Source organism: Oncorhynchus gorbuscha, linkage group LG19 (assembly GCF_021184085.1).
Source record: "Oncorhynchus gorbuscha isolate QuinsamMale2020 ecotype Even-year linkage group LG19, OgorEven_v1.0, whole genome shotgun sequence".
Lineage (NCBI taxonomy): Eukaryota > Metazoa > Chordata > Actinopteri > Salmoniformes > Salmonidae > Oncorhynchus > Oncorhynchus gorbuscha.
Genome location: NC_060191.1, coordinates 48,930,121 through 48,955,246, shown reverse-complemented (window position 1 = coordinate 48,955,246; position 25,126 = coordinate 48,930,121). Strand labels below are relative to the sequence as shown.

The following is a 25,126-nucleotide window of genomic DNA, read 5'->3' as shown; positions in this document are numbered from 1 at the left end:
TGGTCTCAGTGGGTTGTCTTTGTTAGCTTCAAACAGCTACATTTTAGTCCTCCACAAAGCTACATTTTGAAGGAGAGCATCAATAACATTGTCCAGCGCTTGTCTCGTCCACATCATCGACGTCTGCCTGTCTTCCCTCCTGAAGACACAAGGCTCTCTGTAGTGTTTAAGATTTTACTCCTTTTTTTTAAAACACTTTTTGTCACTCCTTAGGCTGTCGCAGTGCAGAGAGGAAGGAACGGATTCTATGAAAAAACATGACTACCAGTGGTTTTCAGACTGCTTTATCCATTTGGTATTTAAATTGTCTGGTTTGGGTTAGTATGGATACTTCTTTGAATGAGTCAATCAGTTGGGTAGTAACCTTTTTACTCCATGGTAAGAATTAGCCTCTCTACCAGGCCTTTCAGATATAGACAATAAAGCTTCATAACAGTCAGCCAGTCTTGCCACCTGGTTAGTTTTAGCCTAGATGCCTTATTAGATTTGGCTGTCTGGTTGTGACCGCCTGGTTACATGTAGGTGATGTGACTGTTCAATGGACCAGTTATCCGTCCTGTCACCTTTTGGGTGGTTGGCTGGGATGCTCTGAAGCACTCAGGCTGCATTAGACTGAGTCTGAAATGGAGCCCTGTTAGGGCACTACATTTGACCGGGGCCCATATGTGCCATTTCAGACACATCCTCAATCGATTGTGTGTGTTTTTGATGGGAGGTCCATCAGGCACTGCAGATGCCCCGGCCTTTCTCTATTAACATCTGCCGAGTCAGATGGCCCCAGGCAGCAGCTGGTATAAGAGAGTGGGGGGATAGAGGAAGGGGGCGAGCGATGGACTGAGGTGAGGGAAAGTCTGACACAGAGAGAAAAGGTGAGTAAGAGAAGGAGAGAGCTAGAGACATAATAGAGTGCGCAAACAAATGGGACAGCAGGGACCGTCATCCAGCCTGAAACCAAGATCGCTGTCTGTCTGTGACTGTAGCACCTGGACAGGATCACTGATGCTACAGTTCCCTAAATAACATGTAAACACACCACCGCCACGCCCTGGTCTGGTCTGGTCTGGCACTCCACAATGGTCACTGTGTTCAGCAAGTTATCATGTTATCATGTTATGGTGTGATGTGGTGATGCGTTGGTGTTCCTCTGCTTCATGTTTTACATTTAAAGAGCAGAGAATATTAACCATTACTGTGTTCTTAAAGGCACAATCTGGGATATTTACAATGGCCATTTCAATGAATGATATACATGTAACTGCCAATAGAGTTCCTTTATGTTGGCAGTTACCTGTAAGTTACCCATTTGATTCTTGAAGAACAAAAAATGTATAACAGCCTCATGAGCTTAGTACAACTGTCTTACCCTATCATAACCCCAAATATAAGGTTTTATTACCTCATTATGGTCATCTTCCTCTTAGGTGTTTGATGTTCCAGGTGGTTTGTATAGTAGATTGCGTTTAGGTTTTAAAAAGTATGTTTGTGTTCTAATCTTCCAATATGTGCTTTTACAGATGTAGGATATTAATTTGATCACCCAGGAAATGTTAATGTTCATGTAGTTTGAGGTTTAAAAAGGCTTCGGAATTTTGTAATTTCCACTGAAATTTGACTTGATTTTCCCTTATGTAAAAACGTACCAACCCCTAATAAAATGTCCATGAATTATACTCCACATAATAATTCACATTTCCTGTTGCTGCAGGATTATTTTCCCGCTGTAGCAAACTGGCTCAAATTAAGATCCTACATTTGTATAATCATTCTGTCATCCTCCCCACTAGTACAGTAAGCCCTTTAATGCAAGTGATGTTAGATGACATGGTGGTGTTGCGTGAGGGCTTTGGCTGGCCCCCTTTTTTTATTTGACATTTCCGACAGAGTATTAAATATGATCGCCTGTCAGCTGTGACTGAGCTGGAGGAGGTTTGGAATAGGGGGGACTCGGGAAAGGGGGAAGAAAGAGGGAGAAATATAAGAGGGGGGTATTTTCTGAAGATATCAGAGAGGAGACACAGCAGGAAACGATGAGGTCATAGAAACAGAGAGCGAGAGCGGCTGCCGCTTGTTAGAGTGAGAGAGAGAGAGAGAGAGAGAGAGAGGGGCAACGAGGGAGGGAGGGGAATGAGCAGCCTGTGACATCGTTTCAGATATGAGCTCAGTGGCAAAGGCGTGGACAGCTCCTCTCTTTCTCTCTCGCTCTCTGCCTCATCCTTTTCTCTCTCTCTCTCATTTGGCCTCTGCCTCTGTGTTGTTGTGACAGCAGTGTGGGCTCACCAGAATGAACTAGTCTTGCCGGGAGTAGAGTGGACTGTATAGGAAAGGAGCAGCAGGGAGGCTGTCATGGTGTCAGATTTATTTTTCTGGGGATTTTGCTGTCTCAAGCTGTGGAAAAGGGACAGGAAGGTAAGATGGCTTTCCCTATGTAGACTGTGATGGAGTGAAAGGGCTTGGCTAGCTTCAGCCGGTTGATTGGCGGGGTGGCAGTCGGGCTGTCTCAAGTGGTTTGTGTTGAGTAAGCAGGCTTGATTCTGCTGTGTTTGTGTTTTAGGTCTCCATCTCTCTCTCTATTGCATGTTTTAAGTAGAAATAGAACATCAATATTGATATTGTATCGTCCCTAAAATGATCTTGTTAAGAGATGTTTATGTTCATGTTGAAATGGATGCAATGATCTCTAAGAAACTGGGTCCATGACATATACATTTTTTATTTAATCATTTTTGTTTCATGAATTAGACATGAGCCTAGGCGGTCACATGGTCTATATTTAGAGTAGGTCCTGCCCTAGATAAAGCATACTTTGAGCCCCAGCTACAGTAGGTTAGGCTTGTTAAAGATTGATTGTAGAGCTGAGATGACTGCAGCCTGAACTGTACATATGCACAATATAAACACACAGGCCCATGTATACGCAACCACACACATGTACAGCGGTTTCTCTGAGCCTCTACCGGATGTCCACCTATCTGTCAGATGGAACTCAAAGCTTCATCGACTGACCATGAAGTATCATGTTGATTTCATTAACAGCAGCCCTAAAGCAGTTGTGGCTCATCATGATGCTATTGATGCTACAGGATGGCCTTAACATGTTGTTGATGCTACAGGATGGCCTTAACATGTTGTTGATGCTACAGGATGGCCTTAACATGTTGTTGATGCTACAGGATGGCCTTAACATGCTGTTGATGCTACAGGATGGCCGTAACATGCTGTAGATTCTACAGGATGGCCGTAACATGCTGTAGATTCTACAGGATGGCCGTAACATGCTGTAGATTCTACAGGATGGCCGTAACATGCTGTAGATTCTACAGGATGGCCGTAACATGCTGTAGATGCTACAGGATGACCGTAACGTGCGGTAGATGCTACAGGATGGCCGTAACGTGCGGTAGATGCTACAGGATGGCCGTAACGTGCGGTAGATGCTACAGGATGGCCGTAACGTGCTGTAGATGCTACAGGATGGCCGTAACGTGCGGTAGATGCTACAGGATGGCCGTAACGTGCTGTTGATGCTACAGGATGGCCGTAACATGCTGTTGGCTAAGTGGTAAACGGGTTTTCCAGTGAATAGGCATGAATCCAAGCCGTGTTTGGGGTTGCTGGGTGCTGTTTCTGCCACTTGGTCTGGTCTAATCATATTTGCCCCGTTTATTCTTTCTAAATGAGTCTGAGTCAGAAACAAAATGAAAGCCTGTGTTGCCAAATGAGATCTAAGTAGGAAGGAAGGCAGTGAACAGGAGGGAAGCCAACTGGTGATTGGAGCTGCCGAACTCTTAGGGGAAACAATGTGCCATCTAGAACCTGTAAGTCCCCATAGGCGAACCACTTGAAGAACCCTTTTTGGTTCCAGGTAGAACCCTTTCTACACATGGTTCTACATGTAACCAAAAAGGGTTCTACCTGAAACCAAAAAGGGTTTCACCTGGAAGCTAAAAGGGTTTCACCTGGAACCTAAAAGGGTTCTCTTATGGGGACAGCCAAAGAACACTTCTGGAACCTTTTTTTCTGAGAGTGTAGATAAGATAGAGGTGATGTCCTTTTTCTACTCAAGATCCTTCTTTCTTCTTTCTACAGTTTAGGTTTTGGTTTGGAAATTGAAAAGCCAAATTTCATTGCTTGATGAATTGATTTAAATGCAGGATTCTATATTATAGACGTTCTATACATCTGTTATATGGAGATTTGACTGATCCTCCTGCACCTCAACATGCATGGTCCAAATGGCTTTGGAATTTGGAATCCCCCATTAAGCTTTTTTGGAATTTGACCTAGAATTCACTCTCATGGGGGTATCGGGAGTATCTGTTACCTGCTGAATGTGCTGCTGATGTAACCAATTCCTGATGTCAACATCACCTTGTGTAGCATGAATACTTGGTTTCTGTCATAGTTCTTGTGTGAATTCTTGCTGGTGGTTTATTGGTTTTATGTGTACTTGTCAGTTTCAGAAGGCCTCAAAAACAGAAAAGGTTGAGAAGCCCTGAGCTTTACTATTGCAGCAGTTCCATTGAACCTCAATAGGTCACTGGAATAACTAATCATCTCCAGGTCATAATGTGGTTAGTTACACCAACCGGATCCCCTCTGTACCAGCTCTGCATCACATCATGGTGTGTTAGGATTAGGTCATTGTAATAGATTTATCCTGCCTGGGATGGGTTAGTGAAGTCATGGCAGTGTGTGCTAATATCAGTTTAAATGACAACGTGTGCATGCGTGTGACTGTGTGCGTGCATGGTGTAGTGTTTACATCAGGCTAACTGACGTAAGGGGCATACCTTATGTTGCTAGTGTTTTATAGTCGCCATTACTCTCCTCACATTATCCATATCACTATATCGGCAAGACCCTCCACAGGTCCACAATGCATCAGTATAACTGGAAGTCCATACAGGAAACATAAGTGAACAACCGGCTAAAGTTCTAATATCCACCACACTAATAAGCAATGTAGTGATCAATGGGCAAGCATTCTAAGTGGAATGCTAGTATGGATATTAGAATATACTGTAGCATTTGCTCCAATTCACCTAGTTTACATGGTTGGACTAAACTTTTTATAATTAATCCTAAAACAAAAATGAAAGTGATGCAATAGTTTTGTGAACAGAAAATGTGTCAATATGGAGACTCCCTAACTTCCCTACCCTCCCTCCCCCTCATCTGTTGTTTACACTAGAGAACCTGAGTGTCATTGTGAAACCAGAGGGTCATAAATACCTCTGATTGGTCCAACAGGGGCCATACACATTCCACAGGCTGTCTAAAAACAGACACACACACACACACACACACACACACACACACACACACACACACACACACACACCACTAAATGGATTAGCCTCCCAAGTTATCATCGTAATGTTTGGGTCGTCAAACCCTTAAAGTTGAAACTTTGACACATTTAAGTACTGAAATGACAACCTTTGAATGGCTGTGTCATCATAATATCACCAAGGACATTCCCTCATTCTTGTGAACTCATTTGCATTATCACTTGTGCTTTGGGAAAGCCCTCAAAGAAATTAAATTGATTTGCAATGATTTGGTTTACAGTTTAGGAAGTGGAGATGAGTTATTGGACAAAGCCAATTTTAAAGATTTGCCTGGTTGTACACATGAGTAGTTCCAGGCAACTTCCTGCTTTCCAGATGAATTGCATGTCTCACCTTTGTATCTTCATCACAAGTCCCCAGCTGGTGCAGTCATTGTTCATTATAGGATCATGCTTAATATGTGACCGCCTCCCTCCAGCTCACCATGGTAACACACTGTTTCCAGATGCTTCTCCATGGCGACCTCACTCTTCCCAAAGGAAACGTGCTGATGATTTGGATTGTTGTGGACAGTGGTCCTGTGTGCGCCACATGACCAAGCCACACTGCTCTCTTACATACAGAGAGAGAGGGAAAGAGAGCGAGAGAGAGAGAGAGAGAGGGAGAAAGAGGGAAAGGAGGAAAGAGCGAGAGAGAGAGAGAGAGGGAAAGGAGGAAAGAGCGAGAGGGAAAGGAGGAAAGAGAGAGAGAGGGAAAGAGAGCGAGAGAGAGAGAGAGAAAGAGGGAAAGGAGGAAAGAGCGAGAGGGAAAGGAGGAAAGAGAGAGAGAGGGAAAGAGAGAGAGAGGGAAAGACCAGCTGTGGGTAGTTACAATATATTCTGTAAGTTATCCCCACTCATTGTAATAATATGCCATTTAGCAGACGCTTTTATCCAAAGCGACTTACAGTCATGTGTGCATACATTATATGTATGGGTGGTCCCGGGAATCGAACCCACTACCCTGGCGTTACAAGCGCCATGCTCTACCAACTGAGCTACAGAAATTGAAGCTTTTTAAACAACTTTTTGGCAGGTTTCTCATGCTACATAGTTCACAATAACTCAGAATTAAACTAACTCAATTATCAGTGAGACAAAGGTAATAGAACGTTCCACCTATGAGAGATTTACAGGGTTATTGTTAGCTTCTCTATCTTTTCTTTCTTCCTCTCCCTTTTCCTCTCTCTCTCAGGCTTTTGATGTAGGAGTCTTTTCTTTGTGCGTGTGCAGCAGCAGCTGTCAGTTGTCAGATGTGGTTGGAGAGAAGAGTGTGTGGGGTGGAGTGTGTAGGAAAGGAGGGGGCGGGGGTCGACAAATGGCAGCAGCCACAGTGTCAGTGTGACAGGCATCACACTGTCTCTTCCTTTCCATCCAGCTGTCCTTCTTCTCCTCCCCACGGGGGCTCACACCTGAGACTGGCCACTGCCTGCCACACACACACACACGCACACACACCCACTCACGCACATTATGCACACACACACACACAGACACAGACACACACACGCACACACACCCACTCACGCACATTATGCACACACACACACACAGACACACACACACACACACCCACTCACGCACATTATGCACAGACACACACAGACACAGACACACAGACACACACACACACACACACACACACACACACACACACACACACACACACACACACACACATAGTCTACAGTGTTAAATCAACACTGACAGTGTTACATTTAACACTGGTCAAGTGTCTATACGGGTCCACACTTTTCAGTGTTAAATTAACACACTGCTTAGTGTAAAGCCTTATTTGCATATTACCCAGAATGTATTTCAAGTGAATTGTAGCGTTAACACCCATTACTGTATTTGTTAATGACAAAGACATGGTTGTTGATTTCATCCATTTTCAGTCCGGAAACCTTCATGAAGTGAGATCTTAAGCAAATATTTTATCATTAAAAATTTATTTTTTAACACAATACAACAAGTATTTAATAAGACCTTATTTTGAAGGCCTAGTTTTACCCTATACAGTGAGTGGCCTGAAACTCTTGGTTTTCAGGCCTGCAAGTCACATTATTTTGGCTAGCAAAGTGATGTGTAATTCCTATTGGAATCTAACCAGAGTGGGGTTATCCAACATTTTACATTTTTATTCAGTCGCAACCTGCATTCAGACTGACTGCCGGGTTGGGAAGACTAAGATATGGACTACCTAAACCATCTAAACTGGATCAACCATTTCAATAACTGGTGCAACAAAGTATGTTATTTATATTTGAGTAGCATAAGATTAATTAATCAATCAGTGTACATGCAAAAACATAGATATTGAAACAAACAATTCTAAAAATCAACCTGCAGTAGAGCATGCTGGGAAATATAATGATGGTTTTGGTTTAACACGGGTTATTAACACCAACACTGGGGTTCACTTACAGAGTTCATTTAACACCAGAATCCCCACTACAAATATTACTGAATTATTTTTTATTTTACCTTTATTTAACTAGGCAAGTCAGTTAAGAACAAATTCTTATTTTCAATGACTGCCTAGGAACAGTGGGTTAACTGCCTGTTCAGGGGCAGAACGACAGATTTGTACCTTGTCAGCTCGGGGATTTTGAACTTGCAACCTTTCGGTTACTAGTCCAACGCTCTAACCACTAGGCTACCCTGCTGCCCCAATAATCAACACTAGGTAACACTGGCCAATTTGCTGTACAGGCGTGCACACACTCACTCACTCACTCACGCTCACATGCATATTCTACTATCTGACTTTATTCTATAGAAGACATTTTGACCCCTATCTTTCCTAATTTGTTGTACTTCATTCTCAATGCGGGCCCATGCTCTAATGTATCTATAATTATAATCTCATCTCCCTCCCTCTGAGTCTCTGTGATGTGGTGTTTACACGTACCGTGATCCTAACTGACATAAAGATGTCAGCCACTTATCATTGTTTTACTCTCCCTACTCCACTCCAAAACACAATGACTGTGACTCACCAAGCCATTGAGGCTGCTTTTCTTGACCAACTCATTTCATGTTCTGTCTGCTCCAGAGCTCAAATGGAAGCCAATTACACAGTCATTACCTTCTCTCTTCTCATTCGCTCTCTGAGTCCCTCTGCTCTGTTGTTAACATGAACAATCAAGGTTAAAAAGGTACAAACATAGATCATGGAGTCAACCCATTTCTCCCTTTTTTATTCTCACTCTCTCTCCATTCCTTTCTGTATCAGTAGATGCTCAGAGTCAGACATAGCTTTTCCTGTGGTTGGGATGAGCCGCTCATGTTAATTACTTATTATTGATTAATTCCTTAATGTGTTCCATTGACTTCCTCCAAGCAGCCCGAGGGTACTCTCTCAGTGTGGGTTCTCTGGTTTCCATGGGAATGCTCCCTGGGGGGGGTCAGCAGACAGGGCTGTATTTTTGTTGTTGGTATCTATATTATCGACCATTTAAAAGCACTGTGCCACTCTTACAGGAAGTTGCTAGTGCCACACTTTTTTTTATGAGGCTTGCAGCAGTGGAAGCCTCGAGATGGGGGGGGGGGGGGGGGTCATAAGAACAGTCATTTTTTTCTCTCTTCATTCTCATATTTCATAGATTACTCTTCTTTGTTCAGTAGTCCCCCCCCCATCTCTCACATCCCTGAAAACTCCCCTTCAGTGAAATTTGAATTGCAGATCATTGCAGCTCTAGATTGCCTACCACACCCACCTCAAGCCCAACCCTCTGCTGATCAGTGCAGAAAATGAGAGCGAAATAGAGCGGGAGAGAGCAGGAAATGGGTAAGAGAGAGAGAAGAGGGAGGGATCTAGAGAGAGAGAGGGGGGGAGGTCTAATCAGATCTTCAACCTGTCTTTGAGTAGCTACAAGGTCACCAGGTAAAGCCCTGATTAGCCCTATCCAACCAGGAATGTTTACCATTTGCATTTAAGGTAATTATACCTGGGTGGGTTCTATGTATAGATTAGCATTCCATGTGTAAGTCAGGCCCATCCTTCAGTAAATTACCATACATATCGTGAGCTATAAGGAAAACCTTTTGCCAAAAGCTTTCTTAAGTGGCACCATTTAGACCAATTTGCCTGGTTACTATGTTGAGCCTGTGTGATTGTAGTATCTGTTTGTTTACAAATCTAGTCGTGGTCGGTAATTTAACTGGTTCTGCTGTTTTGAGCCGCAATTCAATTCTCAGCTACCTGCTTCTGCCAGTGATTGGATTGAGCTAGATAGAAACCAGCCTGAAGCTAATAACGCTGATATCAGCCACAGCAATCTAGCCCTCCTTGCACTGGTTAACATGCATCTGCCCTAGTTTGTTTCTCCATTTGTTGCTGTTATTGCGATGTGATGCATCTACTGACCTGAACAAATAGTGAACATATAGTAGACTTGTAGTACATTCTCTTTGCTTTGTTTAATGTTTGACCTGTCATTGTGTTGTTTTGTAGATTTCTCTTTGCCTTGCTTTTCTGTCTCGGTCAGACAGGTTGTCATTGCAAGAGAATAATTTGATTTGCAATTGACTGGCCTGCTGAAATAAAGGTGGAATAAAAATATGAAAAGAAGTTGTTTAGCTGACTCTTAACCCTACCTAGTAATCCCACCCTGACCCTCCCTCTGCGTGTGCCCTCCAGGTCGCAGGGGAACAGAAGTACCACCCAGAATGCTTCACCTGTCTGAACTGCAGAGCCTTCATCGGAGATGGAGACACCTACGCACTGGTGGAGAGGTCCAAACTATACTGGTACATTGTAGTGATCATACAACTTTAATTATAAAATGATCCTCATATATTTCAGTCATTGCTAATAGGGAGTAGGGTGTAGAGATTCAACAGACTCCAGGGAAGGTCATTATTTGTCTTGGAGACGAGAGGTTATAATTTGTTCATAACATTATTACAGTAATACCAGTGCTGTGCAGCCTGGCCACTGCAGCCCAAAGCAGAAATAGAAATGTGGAAATAACGGAAGTGGTGGATAGAGAAGCAACGGACATGAAGTAAGGAAGGGGGTACTGTATGACACACACACACACACACCCTGACACGATGAGGGAGGAAGGGGGGGGTACACGATGAGGGAGGAAGGGGGTATGACACACACACACACACCCTGACACGATGAGGGAGGAAGGGGGTACTGTATGACACACACACACACACCCTGACACGATGAGGGAGGAACACTGTATGACACACACACACACCCTGACACGATGAGGGAGGAAGGGGGTACTGTATGACACACACACACACACCCTGACACGATGAGGGAGGAAGGGGGTACTGTATGACACACACACACACACCGATGAGGGAGGAAGGGGGTACTGTATGACACACACACACAGTGACACGATGAGGGAGGAAGGGGGTACTGTATGACACACACACACACACCCTGACACGATGAGGGAGGAAGGGGGTACTGTATGACACACACACACACACCCTGACACGATGAGGGAGGAAGGGGGTACTGTATGACACACACACACACACCCTGACACGATGAGGGAGGAAGGGGGTACTGTATGACACACACACACACACCCTGACACGATGAGGGAGGAAGGGGGTACTGTATGACACACACACACACACCCTGACACGATGAGGGAGGAAGGGGGTACTGTATGACACACACACACACACCCTGACACGATGAGGGAGGAAGGGGGTACTGTATGACACACACACACACACCCTGACACGATGAGGGAGGAAGGGGGTACTGTACCCTGACACGATGAGGGAGGAAGGGGGACACACACACACACACCCTGACACGATGAGGGAGGAAGGGGGTATGACACACACACACACACCCTGACACGATGAGGACACACACACACACATACCCTGACACGAGGAGGGAGGAAGGGGGTACTGTATGACACACACACACACACGATGAGGGAGGAAGGGGTACTGTATGACACACACACACACACCCTGACACGATGAGGGAGGAAGGGGGTACTGTATGACACACACACACACACCCTGACACGATGAGGGAGGAGGGGGGAGGAGGGAGGAAGGGGGTACTGTATGACACACACACACACACCCTGACACGATGAGGGAGGAAGGGGTACTGTATGACACACACACACACACCCTGACACGATGAGGGAGGAAGGGGTACTGTATGACACACACACACACACCCTGACACGATGAGGGAGGAAGGGGGTACTGACACACACACACACACCCTGACACGATGAGGGGGAGGAAGGGGGTACTGTATGACACACACACACACACACCCTGACACGATGAGGGAGGAGGACGATGAGGGAGGGGGTACTGTATGACACACACACACACACCCTGACACGATGAGGGAGGAAGGGGGTACTGTATGACACACACACACACACCCTGACACGAGGAGGGAGGAAGGGGTACTGTATGACACACACACACACACCCTGACACGATGAGGGAGGAAGGGGGTACTGTATGACACACACACACACACACACCCTGACACGATGAGGGAGGAAGGGGGTACTGTATGACACACACACACACACCCTGACACGATGAGGGAGGAAGGGGGTACTGTATGACACACACACACACACACCCTGACGAGGAGGGGGACTGGGACCCTGACACGATGAGGGAGGAAGGGGGTACTGTATGACACACACACACACACACCCTGACACGATGAGGAGGGAGGAAGGGGGTACTGTATGACACACACACACACACCCTGACACGAGGAGGGAGGAAGGGGGATGATGACACACACACACACACCCTGGAGGAGGGAGGGGGTACTGTATGACACACACACACACACCCTGACACGATGAGGGAGGAAGGGGGTACTGTATGACACACACACACACACCCTGACACGATGAGGGAGGAAGGGGGTACTGTATGACACACACACACACCCTGACACGAGGAGGGAGGAAGGGGGTACTGTATGACACACTGTATGACACACACACACACCCTGACACGATGAGGGAGGAAGGGGGTACTGTATGACACACACACACACACCCTGACACGATGAGGGAGGAAGGGGGTACTGTATGACACACACACACACACCCTGACACGATGAGGGAGGAAGGGGGTACTGTATGACACACACACACACACCCTGACACGATGAGGGAGGAAGGGGGTACTGTATGACACACACACACACACACCCTGACACGATGAGGGAGGAAGGGGGTACTGTATGACACACACACACACACACCCTGACACGATGAGGGAGGAAGGGGGTACTGTATGACACACACACACACACCCTGACACGATGAGGGAGGAAGGGGGTACTGTATGACACACACACACACACCCTGACACGATGAGGGAGGAAGGGGGTACTGTATGACACACACACACACACCCTGACACGAGGAAGGGGGTACTGTATGACACACACACACACACCCTGACACGAGGAGGGAGGAAGGGGGTACTGTATGACACACACACACACACCCTGACACGATGAGGGAGGAAGGGGGTACTGTATGACACACACACACACACCCTGACACGATGAGGGAGGAAGGGGGTACTGTATGACACACACACACACACCCTGACACAAGGAGGGGGGAAGGGGGTACTGTATGACACACGCACACACACCCTGACACGATGAGGGAGGAAGGGGGTACTGACACACGCACACACACCCTGACTGTATGACACACACACACACACCCTGACACGATGAGGGAGGAAGGGGGTACTGTATGACACACACACACACACCCTGACACTGTATGACACACACACACACACCCTGACACGATGAGGGAGGAAGGGGGTACTGTATGACACACACATACCCTGACACGAGGAGGGAGGAAGGGGGTACTGTATGACACACACACACACACCCTGACACGATGAGGGAGGAAGGGGGTACTGTATTACACACACACACCCTGACACGAGGAGGGAGGAAGGGGGTACTGTATGACACACACACACACACCCTGACACGAGGAGGGAGGAAGGGGGTACTGTATGACGCACACACACACACCCTGACACAAGGAGGGGGGAAGGGGGTACTGTATGACACACACATACCCTGACACGAGGAGGGAGGAAGGGGGTACTGTATGACACACACACACACCCTGACACGAGGAGGGAGGAAGGGGGTACTGTATGACACACACACAAACCCTGACACGAGGAGGGAGGAAGGGGGTACTGTATGACACACACACACACCCTGACACGAGGAGGGAGGAAGGGGGTACTGTATGACACACACACACCCTGACACGAGGAGTGAGGAAGGGGGTACTGTATGACACACACACACCCTGACACGAGGAGTGAGGAAGGGGGTACTGTATGACACACACACACCCTGACACGAGGAGGGAGGACGGGGGTACTGTATGACACACACACACCCTGACACGAGGAGGGAGGAAGGGGGTACTGTATGACACACACACACACACCCTGACACGAGGAGGGAGGAAGGGGGTACTGTATGACGCACACACACACACCCTGACACGAGGAGGGAGGAAGGGGGTACTGTATGACACACACACACACACACCCTGACACGAGGAGGGAGGAAGGGGGTACTGTATGACGCACACACACATACCCTGACACGAGGAGGGAGGAAGGGGGTACTGTATGACACACACACACACCCTGACACGAGGAGGGAGGAAGGGGGTACTGTATGACACACACACACCCTGACACGAGGAGTGAGGAAGGGGGTACTGTATGACACACACACACCCTGACACGAGGAGTGAGGAAGGGGGTACTGTATGACACACACACACACACACACACCCTGACACGAGGAGGGAGGAAGGGGGTACTGTATGACACACACACCCTGACACGAGGAGGGATGAAGGGGGTACTGTATGACACACAAACACCCTGACACGAGGAGGGAGGAAGGGGGTACTGTATGACACACACACCGTTATTTCCACACTGACACGAGGAGGGAGGAAGGTATGTTGAAATGCAAGCAGTCATTGTCCTGTGAGCTCTGAATGGAAGTGTCAGTGTGTGTGTGATGGGAGGTTGACTAGATCATTATTCTGCCGTCTGACATTCTGGCACAATGTTAGAATATTATTTCATTCTATCAGGTGATGCTCACAGAAATGTAAATGATCACTTACATTACTGTTCAAAAGTTTGGGGTCACTTAGAAATGTCCTTGTTTTTGAAAGAAAAGCACATTTCTTTGTCCATTTAAAATAACATCAAATTGGTCAGAAATATAGTGTTATATGTATGTTGTATGTTATGTTGTAAATGAATATACGTGGTCTGCGGTCGTGAGGCTGGTTGGACATACTGACAAATTCTCTAAAACGACGTTCGAGGCAGCTTATGGTAGAAAAATTAACTTTCAATTATTTGGACACGAGGACACAAATAGTCAGACAGGATCACAGGAACAATATCAACTTTCGATCATCTTGTCTAAACGCACCACTATACACACAATTAAAGTTTGTCAAATGTATCCACTGCAAGAGCGGCATATGTAGCTGGAAATGGCTGATTTTATTATTTTATTTTTTTACCCCCTTTTTGTGGTATCCAATTATTAGTAGTTACTGTCTTGTCTCATCGCTACAACTCCCGTACGGGCTCGGGAGAGACCAAGGTCGAGAGCCATGTGTCCTCCAAAACACAACCCATCCAAGCCTCACTGCTTCTTAACACAGTGCGCATCCAACCCGGAAGCCAGCCGCACCAACACCGTACACCTAGCGACCTAGTCACAGAACAGCGCAAACTGGCTCTAACTAGAATAGAAAGAGGAGTGGGAGGCCCCGGTGCACAACTGAGCAAGAGGACAAGTACATTAGTGTCTAGTTTGAGAAACAGACTCCTCACAATTCCTCAACTGGCAGCTTCATTAAATAGTACCCGCAAAACCCCCATCTCAATGTCTACAGTGAAGAGGCAACTCAGGGATGCTGGCCTTCCAGGCAGATCATCTGTCCAGTGTCTGTGTTCTTTTGCCCATCTTAATATTTAATTTTTATTGGCCAGTCTGAGATATGGCTTTTTCTTTGCGACTCTGCCTGTTGACGTTGAGACTGGTGTTTTGCGGGTACGATTTAATGAAGCTGTCTGTTGAGGCGTCTGTTTCTCAAACTAGACATTAATGTACTTGTCCTCGTTAAAAATCAGCCGTTTCCAGCTACAATAGTCATTTACAACATTAACAATGTCTACCCTGTATTTCTGACCAATTTATGTTATTTTAATGGAGTAAAAATTAGCTTTTCTTTTCAAAAACAAGGAAATTTTTAAGTGACCCCAAACTTTTGAATGGTATCGTATATCCAAAACAATATGTGTAAATGCCATTGTGTATAAGAACAAATTACATTTGCATGATTATTTTTCTGTATTAATATAGCATTACGGATATTCATACACTTGTCTATTCTATCTATGCTGACCTCCCCCTGCGTCTCTGCCCCTTCTCCCTCCACAGTGGCCACTGTTACTACCAGACCATTGTGACGCCTGTGTCCCTGTCAGACTCACCATGCTCCAGGATCCCCCACACGGTGACCCTGGTGTCCATCCCAGCCTCCACAGACGGGCGGAGAGGGATCTCTGTCGCCATCGACCAGCCTCTCAGCCCTCTCAGTCCCAATGGCTACGGCCCTGAACACACTGTCAGGGTGTCACAGTGAGTATAGAGGAAGGATGAGGGGGGAATGAGGGATGGAAGGTGAGAGAGGGGGGGTAGGTAGGCAATGGGAGGGTGGAGATAAGGAGGGATTGGGAAAGAGGAGGGGGGGGCGAGAGAGGGAAAAGATGATTCCTTATGTTAGTGGGATTTCCTGGTTTAATTAAAAATGGAATAGAATTGTAATAAATACACCAAGGGAGGGATGGATTGGGGGAGGGGTGGATTGGGGGAGGGAGGGAGGGGGAGAAGGGTATGTATGGGGAGGCTAACAGAAGGATTGGAGATGAATGAACAGAAGACATGGAAGTCAGAGAAAAGCACAGAATGGAAGTTAGGGAAAGTGAGGACATTGTTATTTAAATCCAGTGTAGATTAAATACTATACCCATGTCCTTGTACAACAAAAGGGATGGAAAGGATCTAGCAGTATATAAGCAGTCTGGTCTTTTATCTTTCCAGTTGACCAGTATATCATTCTGTACATGTTAGATTTTCTAAAGTCTCACTCTGTCATACTTCCTAGACTTATGATGTAACCACTCGGCTAATGTAATGGCAGAAAGATGGATATCGAGGTTAAATCTGTGTCCAACTGCTTATCGCTGTTCTCTCATTCCTTCTCCAGGGTGGACTCTGAGTTGATCAGTCCAGATGTGAAGAACTCCATACATGTCGGAGACCGGATCCTGGAGATCAACGGAACACCCATCAGGAACGTTCCTCTCGATGAGGTAACCAACTGACATCTCTTCTACCTGTGTTGCTGTTAGACATCAATGACATTGATATTAGTGAGATGTTAATGAAATTCAAGGCTTGATGTTAGAAGATCTAAGTTTAAGTCCTCACTCATGTTTAATCTACAGAAATGGAGTTGACAGACACTAGGAGGCAATCTCATTCACTCCACCAAAACATGAACACTCTTAGCCATGCTACGCTATATGCTATGCTAGATTCTACATGTTATGTTACATTCTAATGCTAAACTGATCATCTTTTTCCTCCGCTCCACCAGATTGACCTGCTCATCCAGGAGACCAGTCGTCTGCTCCAGCTGACCATAGAGCACGACCCCCACGACCAGGGGGGTTCAGAGGGGGAGACAGTGGACGGACCCCTGATCACTCCTCTGTCTGGCGGTCCCAGCCCCATCCTCCCCATCACCCAACCCCCACACCCAGACATCAATAACCTGCGCTCACGCATGATCACGTAAGGACTAATCTCAGTGCCATTTACAGACGCACAAATACATGCTGTTTTAGACACGGTGTTTTGGTTCATTTCAAGTACAGTATGAATAGGATAGAAAATGAAAAATGCGCGACAAAATACAGATTTCTATAAAATCTTCAGCTAAATGAATGTATGCATAAACAAAAGCATTCAACGGGTACTAAACACATTTTGGACATAATTAGCTGACATGAATTACATGTTATTGGTGCAAATGTGTGGGACGCATATTACATTATTTCAGCTCTTCAGTGAAATGGATGAGCAATGTCTAACTGCAGTTACGCTGTCGCTCCAATTTCATAATTAGTATATAACTGTAGTAGATGCTAAACTGATGCCTTATGACAGGGTTGGCAACGTCGTTTAACACTGTGAAGGGCAGTATGGATGCACATCAGTGATCCTGTGAGACTGATGATTTATTTTTCTTCGTCTGTTCCATCTATCTCTTTTTCCTTCTCTCCACCTCTCACTCCCTTTTATCTCTCTCTCCCCCTCTCTCTCCCCCTCTCTCTCCAGACGGAGCTACAGTATTGATAAGTCTCCATGCTCCAGTAACGCAGCGTCCCCTCTCTCTCAGAGGAAGGACATTAACCGCTCCGAGTCACTGCGGGTCGTCTCCAACAGTCGAATGCACCGGATCTTCCGGCCCTCAGACCTCATCCATGGAGAGGTGCTGGGAAAAGGCTGCTTTGGACAGGCCATCAAGGTAAACACACCAACCTGATGACTTTGGTATGATGTGGACATTGTCTGTTCAACTGTCCTCTCTGTTAAAGATGACCATGGAAAACCATTTAATTTTGGGGGACAATTCCAACACCTTAACCTTTCTAGGGCAGGCTCGACAACATTCTGCCGACAAGGCAGCGCACAATTTTTTTGAAATATGTAACGTTCACACATTAACAAGTCCAATATAGCAAATGAAAGATAAACATCCTGTTAATCTACCCATCGTGTCCGATTTCAAAAATGCTTTACAGCGAAAGCACAGCATATGTTAGGTCAGAGTCAAGTCACAAAATCATACACAGTCATTTTCCAGCCAAAGATAGGAGTCACAAAAAGCAGAAATATAGTTTAAATTAATCACTAACCTTTGATGATCTTCATCAGATGACACTCATAGGACATCATGTTACACAATACATGAATGTTTTGTTCGATAATGTGCATATTTATATCCAGAAATCTCAGTTTACATTGGCACATTACGTGCAGTAATGTTTTAATTCCAAACCATCCGGTGAGTGTTATTCACAGAATTAAAGATGGACGTATCCTCTATGCAACCACTGTGTCAGATTTCAAAAAACGTTACGGAAAAAGCATAATCTGAGAACGGCGCTCAGAACCCAAAACAGCCAGAGGAATATCCGCCATTTTGGCGTCAACAAATCAAAATCAAATCAAATTTTATTTGTCACATACCCATGGTAAGCAGATGTTAGTGCGAGTGTAGCGAAATGCTTGTGCTTCTAGTTCCGACAATGCAGTAATAACCAACAAGTAATCTAGCTAACAATTCCAAAACTACTACCTTATAGACACAAGTGTAAGGGGATAAAGAATATGTACATAAAGATATATGAATGAGTGATGGTACAGAGCGGCATAGGCAAGATACAGTAGATGGTATTGAGTGCAGTATATACATATGAGATGAGTATGTAAACAAAGTGGCAGTTAAAGTGGCTAGTGATAGATGTATTACATAAGGATGCAGTAGATGATATAGAGTACAGTATATACGTATACATATGAGATGAATAATGTAGGGTATGTAAACATTATATTAGGTAGCATTGTTTAAAGTGGCTAGTGATATATTTTACATAATTTCCCATCAATTCCCATTATTAAAGTGGCTGGAGTTGAGTCAGTGTCAGTGTGTTGGCAGCAGCCACTCAATGTTAGTGGTGGCTGTTTAACAGTCTGATGGCCTTGAGATAGAAGCTGTTTTTCAGTCTCTCGGTCCCAGCTTTGATGCACCTGTACTGACCTCACATTCTGGATGATAGCGGGGTGAACAGGCAGTGGCTCGGGTGGTTGTTGTCCTTGATGATGTTTATGGCCTTCCTGTGACAACGGGTGGTGTAGGTGTCCTGGAGGGCAGGTAGTTTGCCCACGGTGATGCGTTGTGCAGACCTCACTACCCTCTGGAGAGCCTTACGGTTGTGGGTGGAGCAGTTGACGTACCAGGCGGTGATGCAGCCCGCCAGGATGCTCTCGATTTTGCATCTGTAGAAGTTTGTGAGTGCTTTTGGTGACAAGCCACATTTCTTCAGCCTCCTGAGGTTGAAGAGGCGCTGCTGCGCCTTCTTCACCATGCTGTCTGTGTGGGTGGACCAATTCAGTTTGTCTGTGATGTGTACGCCGAGGAACTTAAAACTTAATACCCTCTCCACTACTGTTCCATCGATGTGGATAGGGGGGTGTTCCCTCTGCTGTTTCCTGAAGTCCACAATCATCTCCTTAGTTTTGTTGACGTTGAGTGTGAGGTTATTTTCCTGACACCACACTCCGAGGGCCCTCACCTCCTCCCTGTAGGCCGCCTCGTCGTTGTTGGTAATCAAGCCTACCACTGTTGTGTCGTCCGCAAACTTGATGATTGAGTTGGAGGCGTGCGTGGCTACGCAGTCGTGGGTGAACAGGGAGTACAGGAGAGGGCTCAGAACGCACCCTTGTGGGGCCCCAGTGTTGAGGATCAGCGGGGTGGAGATGTTGTTGCCTACCCTCACCACCTGGGGGCGGCCCGTCAGGAAGTCCAGTACCCAGTTGCACAGGGCGGGGTCGAGACCCAGGGTCTCGAGCTTGATGACGAACTTGGAGGGCACTTGTTAAATGCCGAGCTGTAGTCGATGAACAGCATTCTCACATAGGTATTCCTCTTGTCCAGATGGGTTAGGGCAGTGTGGTTGAGATTGCATCGTCTGTGGACCTATTTGGGCGGTAAGCAAATTGGAGTGGGTCTAGGGTGTAAGGTAGGGTGGAGGTGATATGGTCCTTGACTAGTCTCTCAAAGCACTTCATGATGATGGAATTATATATATATATATATATGCCATTTAGCAGACGCTTTTTTATCCAAAGAATTGAGTGCTACGGGGCGGTAGTTGTTTAGCTCAGTTACCTTAGCTTTCTTGGGAACAGGAACAATGGTGGCCCTCTTGAAGCATGTGGGAACAACAGACTGGAATAGGGATTGATTGAATATGTCCGTAAACACACCACAACAGAAGCTAGACCGATTCTCTCTGCCAGACCACTCACTCAAAGAGCTATTATGAGCCCCTCCTTTATAGTAGAATCCTCAAACCAGTTTCTAAAGACTGTGACATCTAGTGGAAGCCCTAGGAAGTGCATCCTCATTCATATCTCACTGGGATTTCAATAGGCACTGTTTTGAAAATCGATTTCTCACTTCCTGTTTGGATTTCTTCTCAGGTTTTTGCCTGCCATATGAGTTCTGTTATACTCACAGACATCATTCAAATAGTTTTAGAAACTTCAGAGTGTTTTCTATCCAATACTAATAATAATATGCATATATTAGCATCTGGCAGAGTAGGAGGCAGTTCAGTCTGGGCACACTATTCATCCAAAAGTGAAAATGCTGCCCCCTATCCCAAAAAGGTTTTAAAAATCCCACTTCACACAAGTGAATGTGTGTCAAATGTTACTGCGTAGGAGCAGTATATTCTGTGTTCAAAAGTTCCAGAAGATGGCAGCATTGAGATGCTTTACAGAATGGCCTCAGATGAAACCAGAAAGTACAGTAGCCTATATGTTCATCTGCTGCTTGGAAGATGCACTCAAGCAGGGAGTAAATATCTGCTTTGAGAGGGAGACCACATATATCTAGGGTTTTTATTCCCAGATTCCCAGAGTTTACCTGTTGGGGTGAAATTAGCTTTGAACGGAAAGTACCCCTATTCCCGGTGGCGCAGACTGATAAAATCACGGTGTGTGTGTTTCTGCAGGTGACCCACAGAGAGACCGGGGAGGTGATGGTGATGAAGGAGCTGATTCGTTTCGATGACGAGACACAGAGGTCATTCCTAAAAGAAGTGGGTGACCACTCTTTCAACCTTGACTTCTTTTGCCTTTGTTGATGTGTCACCATCATGGTTCAACAGGGTCAAATCAGGAGATGCATTGAGATTCTAAATTCAATTTGCTTATAAATTATTTCAGAAGATTTTAGATAAGCCTTATATATTGAAGGTTTATGAAGGTACACCATCCATCTCTTTCCTTTATTCCAATGATTTGAAACACCACACGCAATGACAATCTCTGTGCTTGCCCCAAAGAGCTCCCACTTCTTCTAAGGACAATCTAAAGTACAATCCTTCTAAAGTACAATCCTGTGCTATGTACTACAGAACATGTATCGTCAAGAACAATGCTTGGGCTTAGTTCAGTGACCGAGATCACAGACCACGTTTCCAACCCTGGCCACTATTGTTAACACTGCTAGTCCAGGTTTACCACAGAGTGTAGTTTATCAAGCTCGGAATGTCATGTTTAGATGACAGTGATACACACCACTACACCTCGTAAAAAGTACCCCACCATAATTAGGCTTGTGAGGGGTGGACAGACAGTCATTAGAGGTATACACAGGTATACACCCTTTGCCACATCCATCCCAGATACACAGACACTCACATCGACAATCAAATGCACACTCGCCACACATATGCACACATGTAAATACACTATTCTACCCTGCATTCTACTCTCCTCTTCAGGAAACACTGTGTGAACACTGAGGTGTGCAGGTTAACACCCTTAGTCCTTTTAATAACTCTGTAAGCCGTTAAAACAACAGGCCATGACTGCCCACCAACAAACAGTGGAATGCAGACTGAGGTTTGTTTTATAACTGTTTTTATTAGTGCCCTGCCTGCATAACACTCCAATTACAAAGGAAGGGCTCAGCTCTCTCGCAAACTTATCACACATCACAAACACTGCCTTGGGATTGGTTTCCTGTGTTCCTAAGTTCAAGATGTTTTTTTAAGTTGTTTGATAGATTGGAGTCTTGCCTTTGTTAGAGACACGGTAGTCCTTTTTAAAACCGTTGGCCTTTTGAGCCTTGGTGCCCATTTTAAATCAAAGCCTTCAAAATAGTTTTCTCCCTCCCTTCCCTTGACTTCAGAGTAGCTTATGTAATGTTTACCTCCTTTAGGACCTAATCACTTTTTCTCTCTTTGGGAAGCTGTAATAACCACGTATTATTCCTGTTTCTTGTTACAATTATGTCAAGTTAATGACAGGAGAGGAGACATCTTATATGTTTAGACCAGGAGGAAATGGTTATAGACTAAAATCAAAGTCTAGAAGGAGGAATGTCCATCTCACAGAGACCCTCAGGGCGGGAGACAAGGAGGTCTTTCACTAATTATGTAGCTACCCACCCAGTTCATCTAACTACTGCTTTAACTAAACCCACACAACACAACCACTCCCACCAGCTCCTAGATGTTTGGTCTTTATGAGGAGTCAGGACTAGGACAGCTCCTGGACTGTAGCTCTAAATATGGGTTCAATAACTAACAAATGACCCACATTTAAACCTAAAGTATCTTCCAAGACTTAAAAGGTGTACCCTCCTCCCTCTCCAGGTGAAGGTGATGCGTTGTCTGGAGCACCCCAACGTGCTGAAGTTTATAGGTGTCCTCTACAAAGACAAGAGACTCAATTTCATTGCAGAGTACATCAAAGGAGGAACCCTGAGGGAGATCATTAAGAAAATGGTAACGGTGGTGTGTCTGTGTGGGATTTTAGTACTTTGTTGTGTGCACTTCTGTATGGGTGTGCCACTGCACCAGATTGTGTGTGTGCGGTTGGGTGGCTGTGTGGCCCCATGAGTGCATAGTTGCGTGTTGTACATTGTGTCTCAGAGTCATCAGAGGATACAGGATTAGGATTAGAGAGCCTCCCTTTAGTTTTAATCACTGATGTTTATGTTCTGTGAAACATCCAGAGTCTGATTCTATCCTTGGTTTGTCTTACTAACAGGATATCAACTACCCTTGGAATCAGAGAGTGAGCTTTGCTAAAGACATCGCTGCAGGGATGGTGAGTGAATGATCCATGCCAAATAGAATGTATAGAATGCTTCTAGAATAAAACCAAAAACAGATCAGAAGCCAGTATGCACTGTGGGTCTTGTCGGGACCAGGGTTCACTGCTGCAATCAGAGAAACTGCAGTGCAGTGGTGGTGAATAGAATGACAGACAGTGCAGTCAAACTAACCATGTTCACACTGCCCTCCAGTGGAGATCTAGAGGAAGTGTTGCAGCAGTGTTGTTCACATGTGTAGCAGATTTTCCCTATATGAAAATTATAGCTTGAATTCCTTCTGGATTAGGGCTTCATGGGTAGTCATGGTGTGTTGCCTTTGATTTGGGTTTACAGTGATGAATATAGCACATGACTGTAGATTAGTGAATGTACAAAGGCTATACTCTGAAAGAAGAACAATGCACATTTGTTCCACTAGGCACTGGTTTGAGGTTTAGACTTAGTACCTAACTCTTGTTTTCTTTCTTTCACTCTCTTTCCATCCCCCTCTCTTTCGCTCTGTCTTCCAGTCATATCTGCATTCCATGAACATAATCCACCGCGACCTGAACTCATACAACTGTCTTGTCAGAGAGGTGAGTACAGAGACGTACGGTGTGTTCTCTCTCTGAGGTGCGTGTTTTCTTTGAGGATTAAGAGTTTGCACCTGTATGTCTAGATCATATACAGGTTTGTCTCTCATTGAAAGAGATGTGACAAAATGGCGATGTACTGACATTAGACACAGAGAAACCTTTGTTAGGGTAAAGTACTGTACAGTAGATTGTTTGTACCTCTCAAAGTCAACAGTCATAGTATTCACACTCTTCTCTTTATTTCTCTATGTTGTTGAGTGTGCTCTCTCTCTCTCCACCGCTCTCTATCTGGCATGTGTCTTTATATCTGTGGTAAGATGAATAGTCTTGTAGGTAGGTTTGCAGTGTGTATGGTATTGTGATGCAGCAGATGTGACTGTGTGTGTCCTCTGTCTCCCTTATTAAGAATAACAGTGTGGTGGTGGCAGACTTTGGGCTGGTGTTGATAGTATATTGTATTATACAATTTCAAAAAACATTACAATACATTCACAGATTTCACAACACACTGTGTGCCCTCAGGCCCCTACTCCACCACTACCACATATCTACAGTACAAAATCCATGTGTACGTGTGTTTATAGTGCGTATGTTATCGTGTATGCATGTGTCTGTGCCTATGTTTGTGTTCCTTCACAGTCCCCACAGTTCGATAGGGTGTATTTTTATCTGTTTTTAAAATCTAATTTTACTGCTTGCATGTGTTACTTGATGTGCAGTAGAGTTCCATGTTGTCATGGTTATATGTAGTACTGTGCGCCTCCCATAGTCTGTTCTGGACTTGGGGACAGTGAAGAGACTTCTTATGGAATGTCTTGTGGGGTATGCATGGGTGTCCGAGCTGTGCGCCAGTAGTTCAAACAGACAGCTTGGTGCATTCAACATGTCAATACCTCTCATAAATACAAGTAGTGATGAAGTCAATCTCTCCTCCACTTTGAGCCAGAAGAGACTTGACATGCATATTATTCATATTAGCTCTCTGTGTTCATCCAAGGGCCAGCTGTGCCGACAGTTCTGAGCCAATTTCAAAAAGTCTGTTTTTGTGGCACCTGACCACACAACTGAACAGTAGTCCAGGTGCGACAAAACTAGGCCCTGTAGGACCTGCTTTGTTGATAGTGCTGTTAAGAAGGTAGAGCAGCACATTA

The 25,126-nt window shown here is 45.3% G+C and overlaps 1 protein-coding gene across 4 annotated transcripts in view; it reads left to right on the top strand.

Annotated features, from left to right (window-relative positions):
* The window catches only part of LOC124005815 (LIM domain kinase 1-like), a 73,779-nt gene that overhangs the window by 40,391 nt on the left and 8,262 nt on the right, over positions 1 to 25,126 (top strand). For 3 of the 4 annotated variants that reach the window (XM_046315381.1, XM_046315384.1, XM_046315382.1), the window contains 9 exons: positions 9,975 to 10,084; positions 15,855 to 16,055; positions 16,684 to 16,789; positions 17,077 to 17,273; positions 17,820 to 18,009; positions 21,287 to 21,373; positions 22,937 to 23,068; positions 23,334 to 23,393; positions 23,910 to 23,975. In XM_046315381.1, coding sequence (XP_046171337.1) covers positions 9,975 to 10,084; positions 15,855 to 16,055; positions 16,684 to 16,789; positions 17,077 to 17,273; positions 17,820 to 18,009; positions 21,287 to 21,373; positions 22,937 to 23,068; positions 23,334 to 23,393; positions 23,910 to 23,975 — 1,149 coding nt within the window. Of the gene's footprint in view, positions 1 to 2,188; positions 2,407 to 9,974; positions 10,085 to 15,854; positions 16,056 to 16,683; positions 16,790 to 17,076; positions 17,274 to 17,819; positions 18,010 to 21,286; positions 21,374 to 22,936; positions 23,069 to 23,333; positions 23,394 to 23,909; positions 23,976 to 25,126 lie in introns of those variants that run through there. The other variant, XM_046315385.1, reaches the window with a different exon arrangement.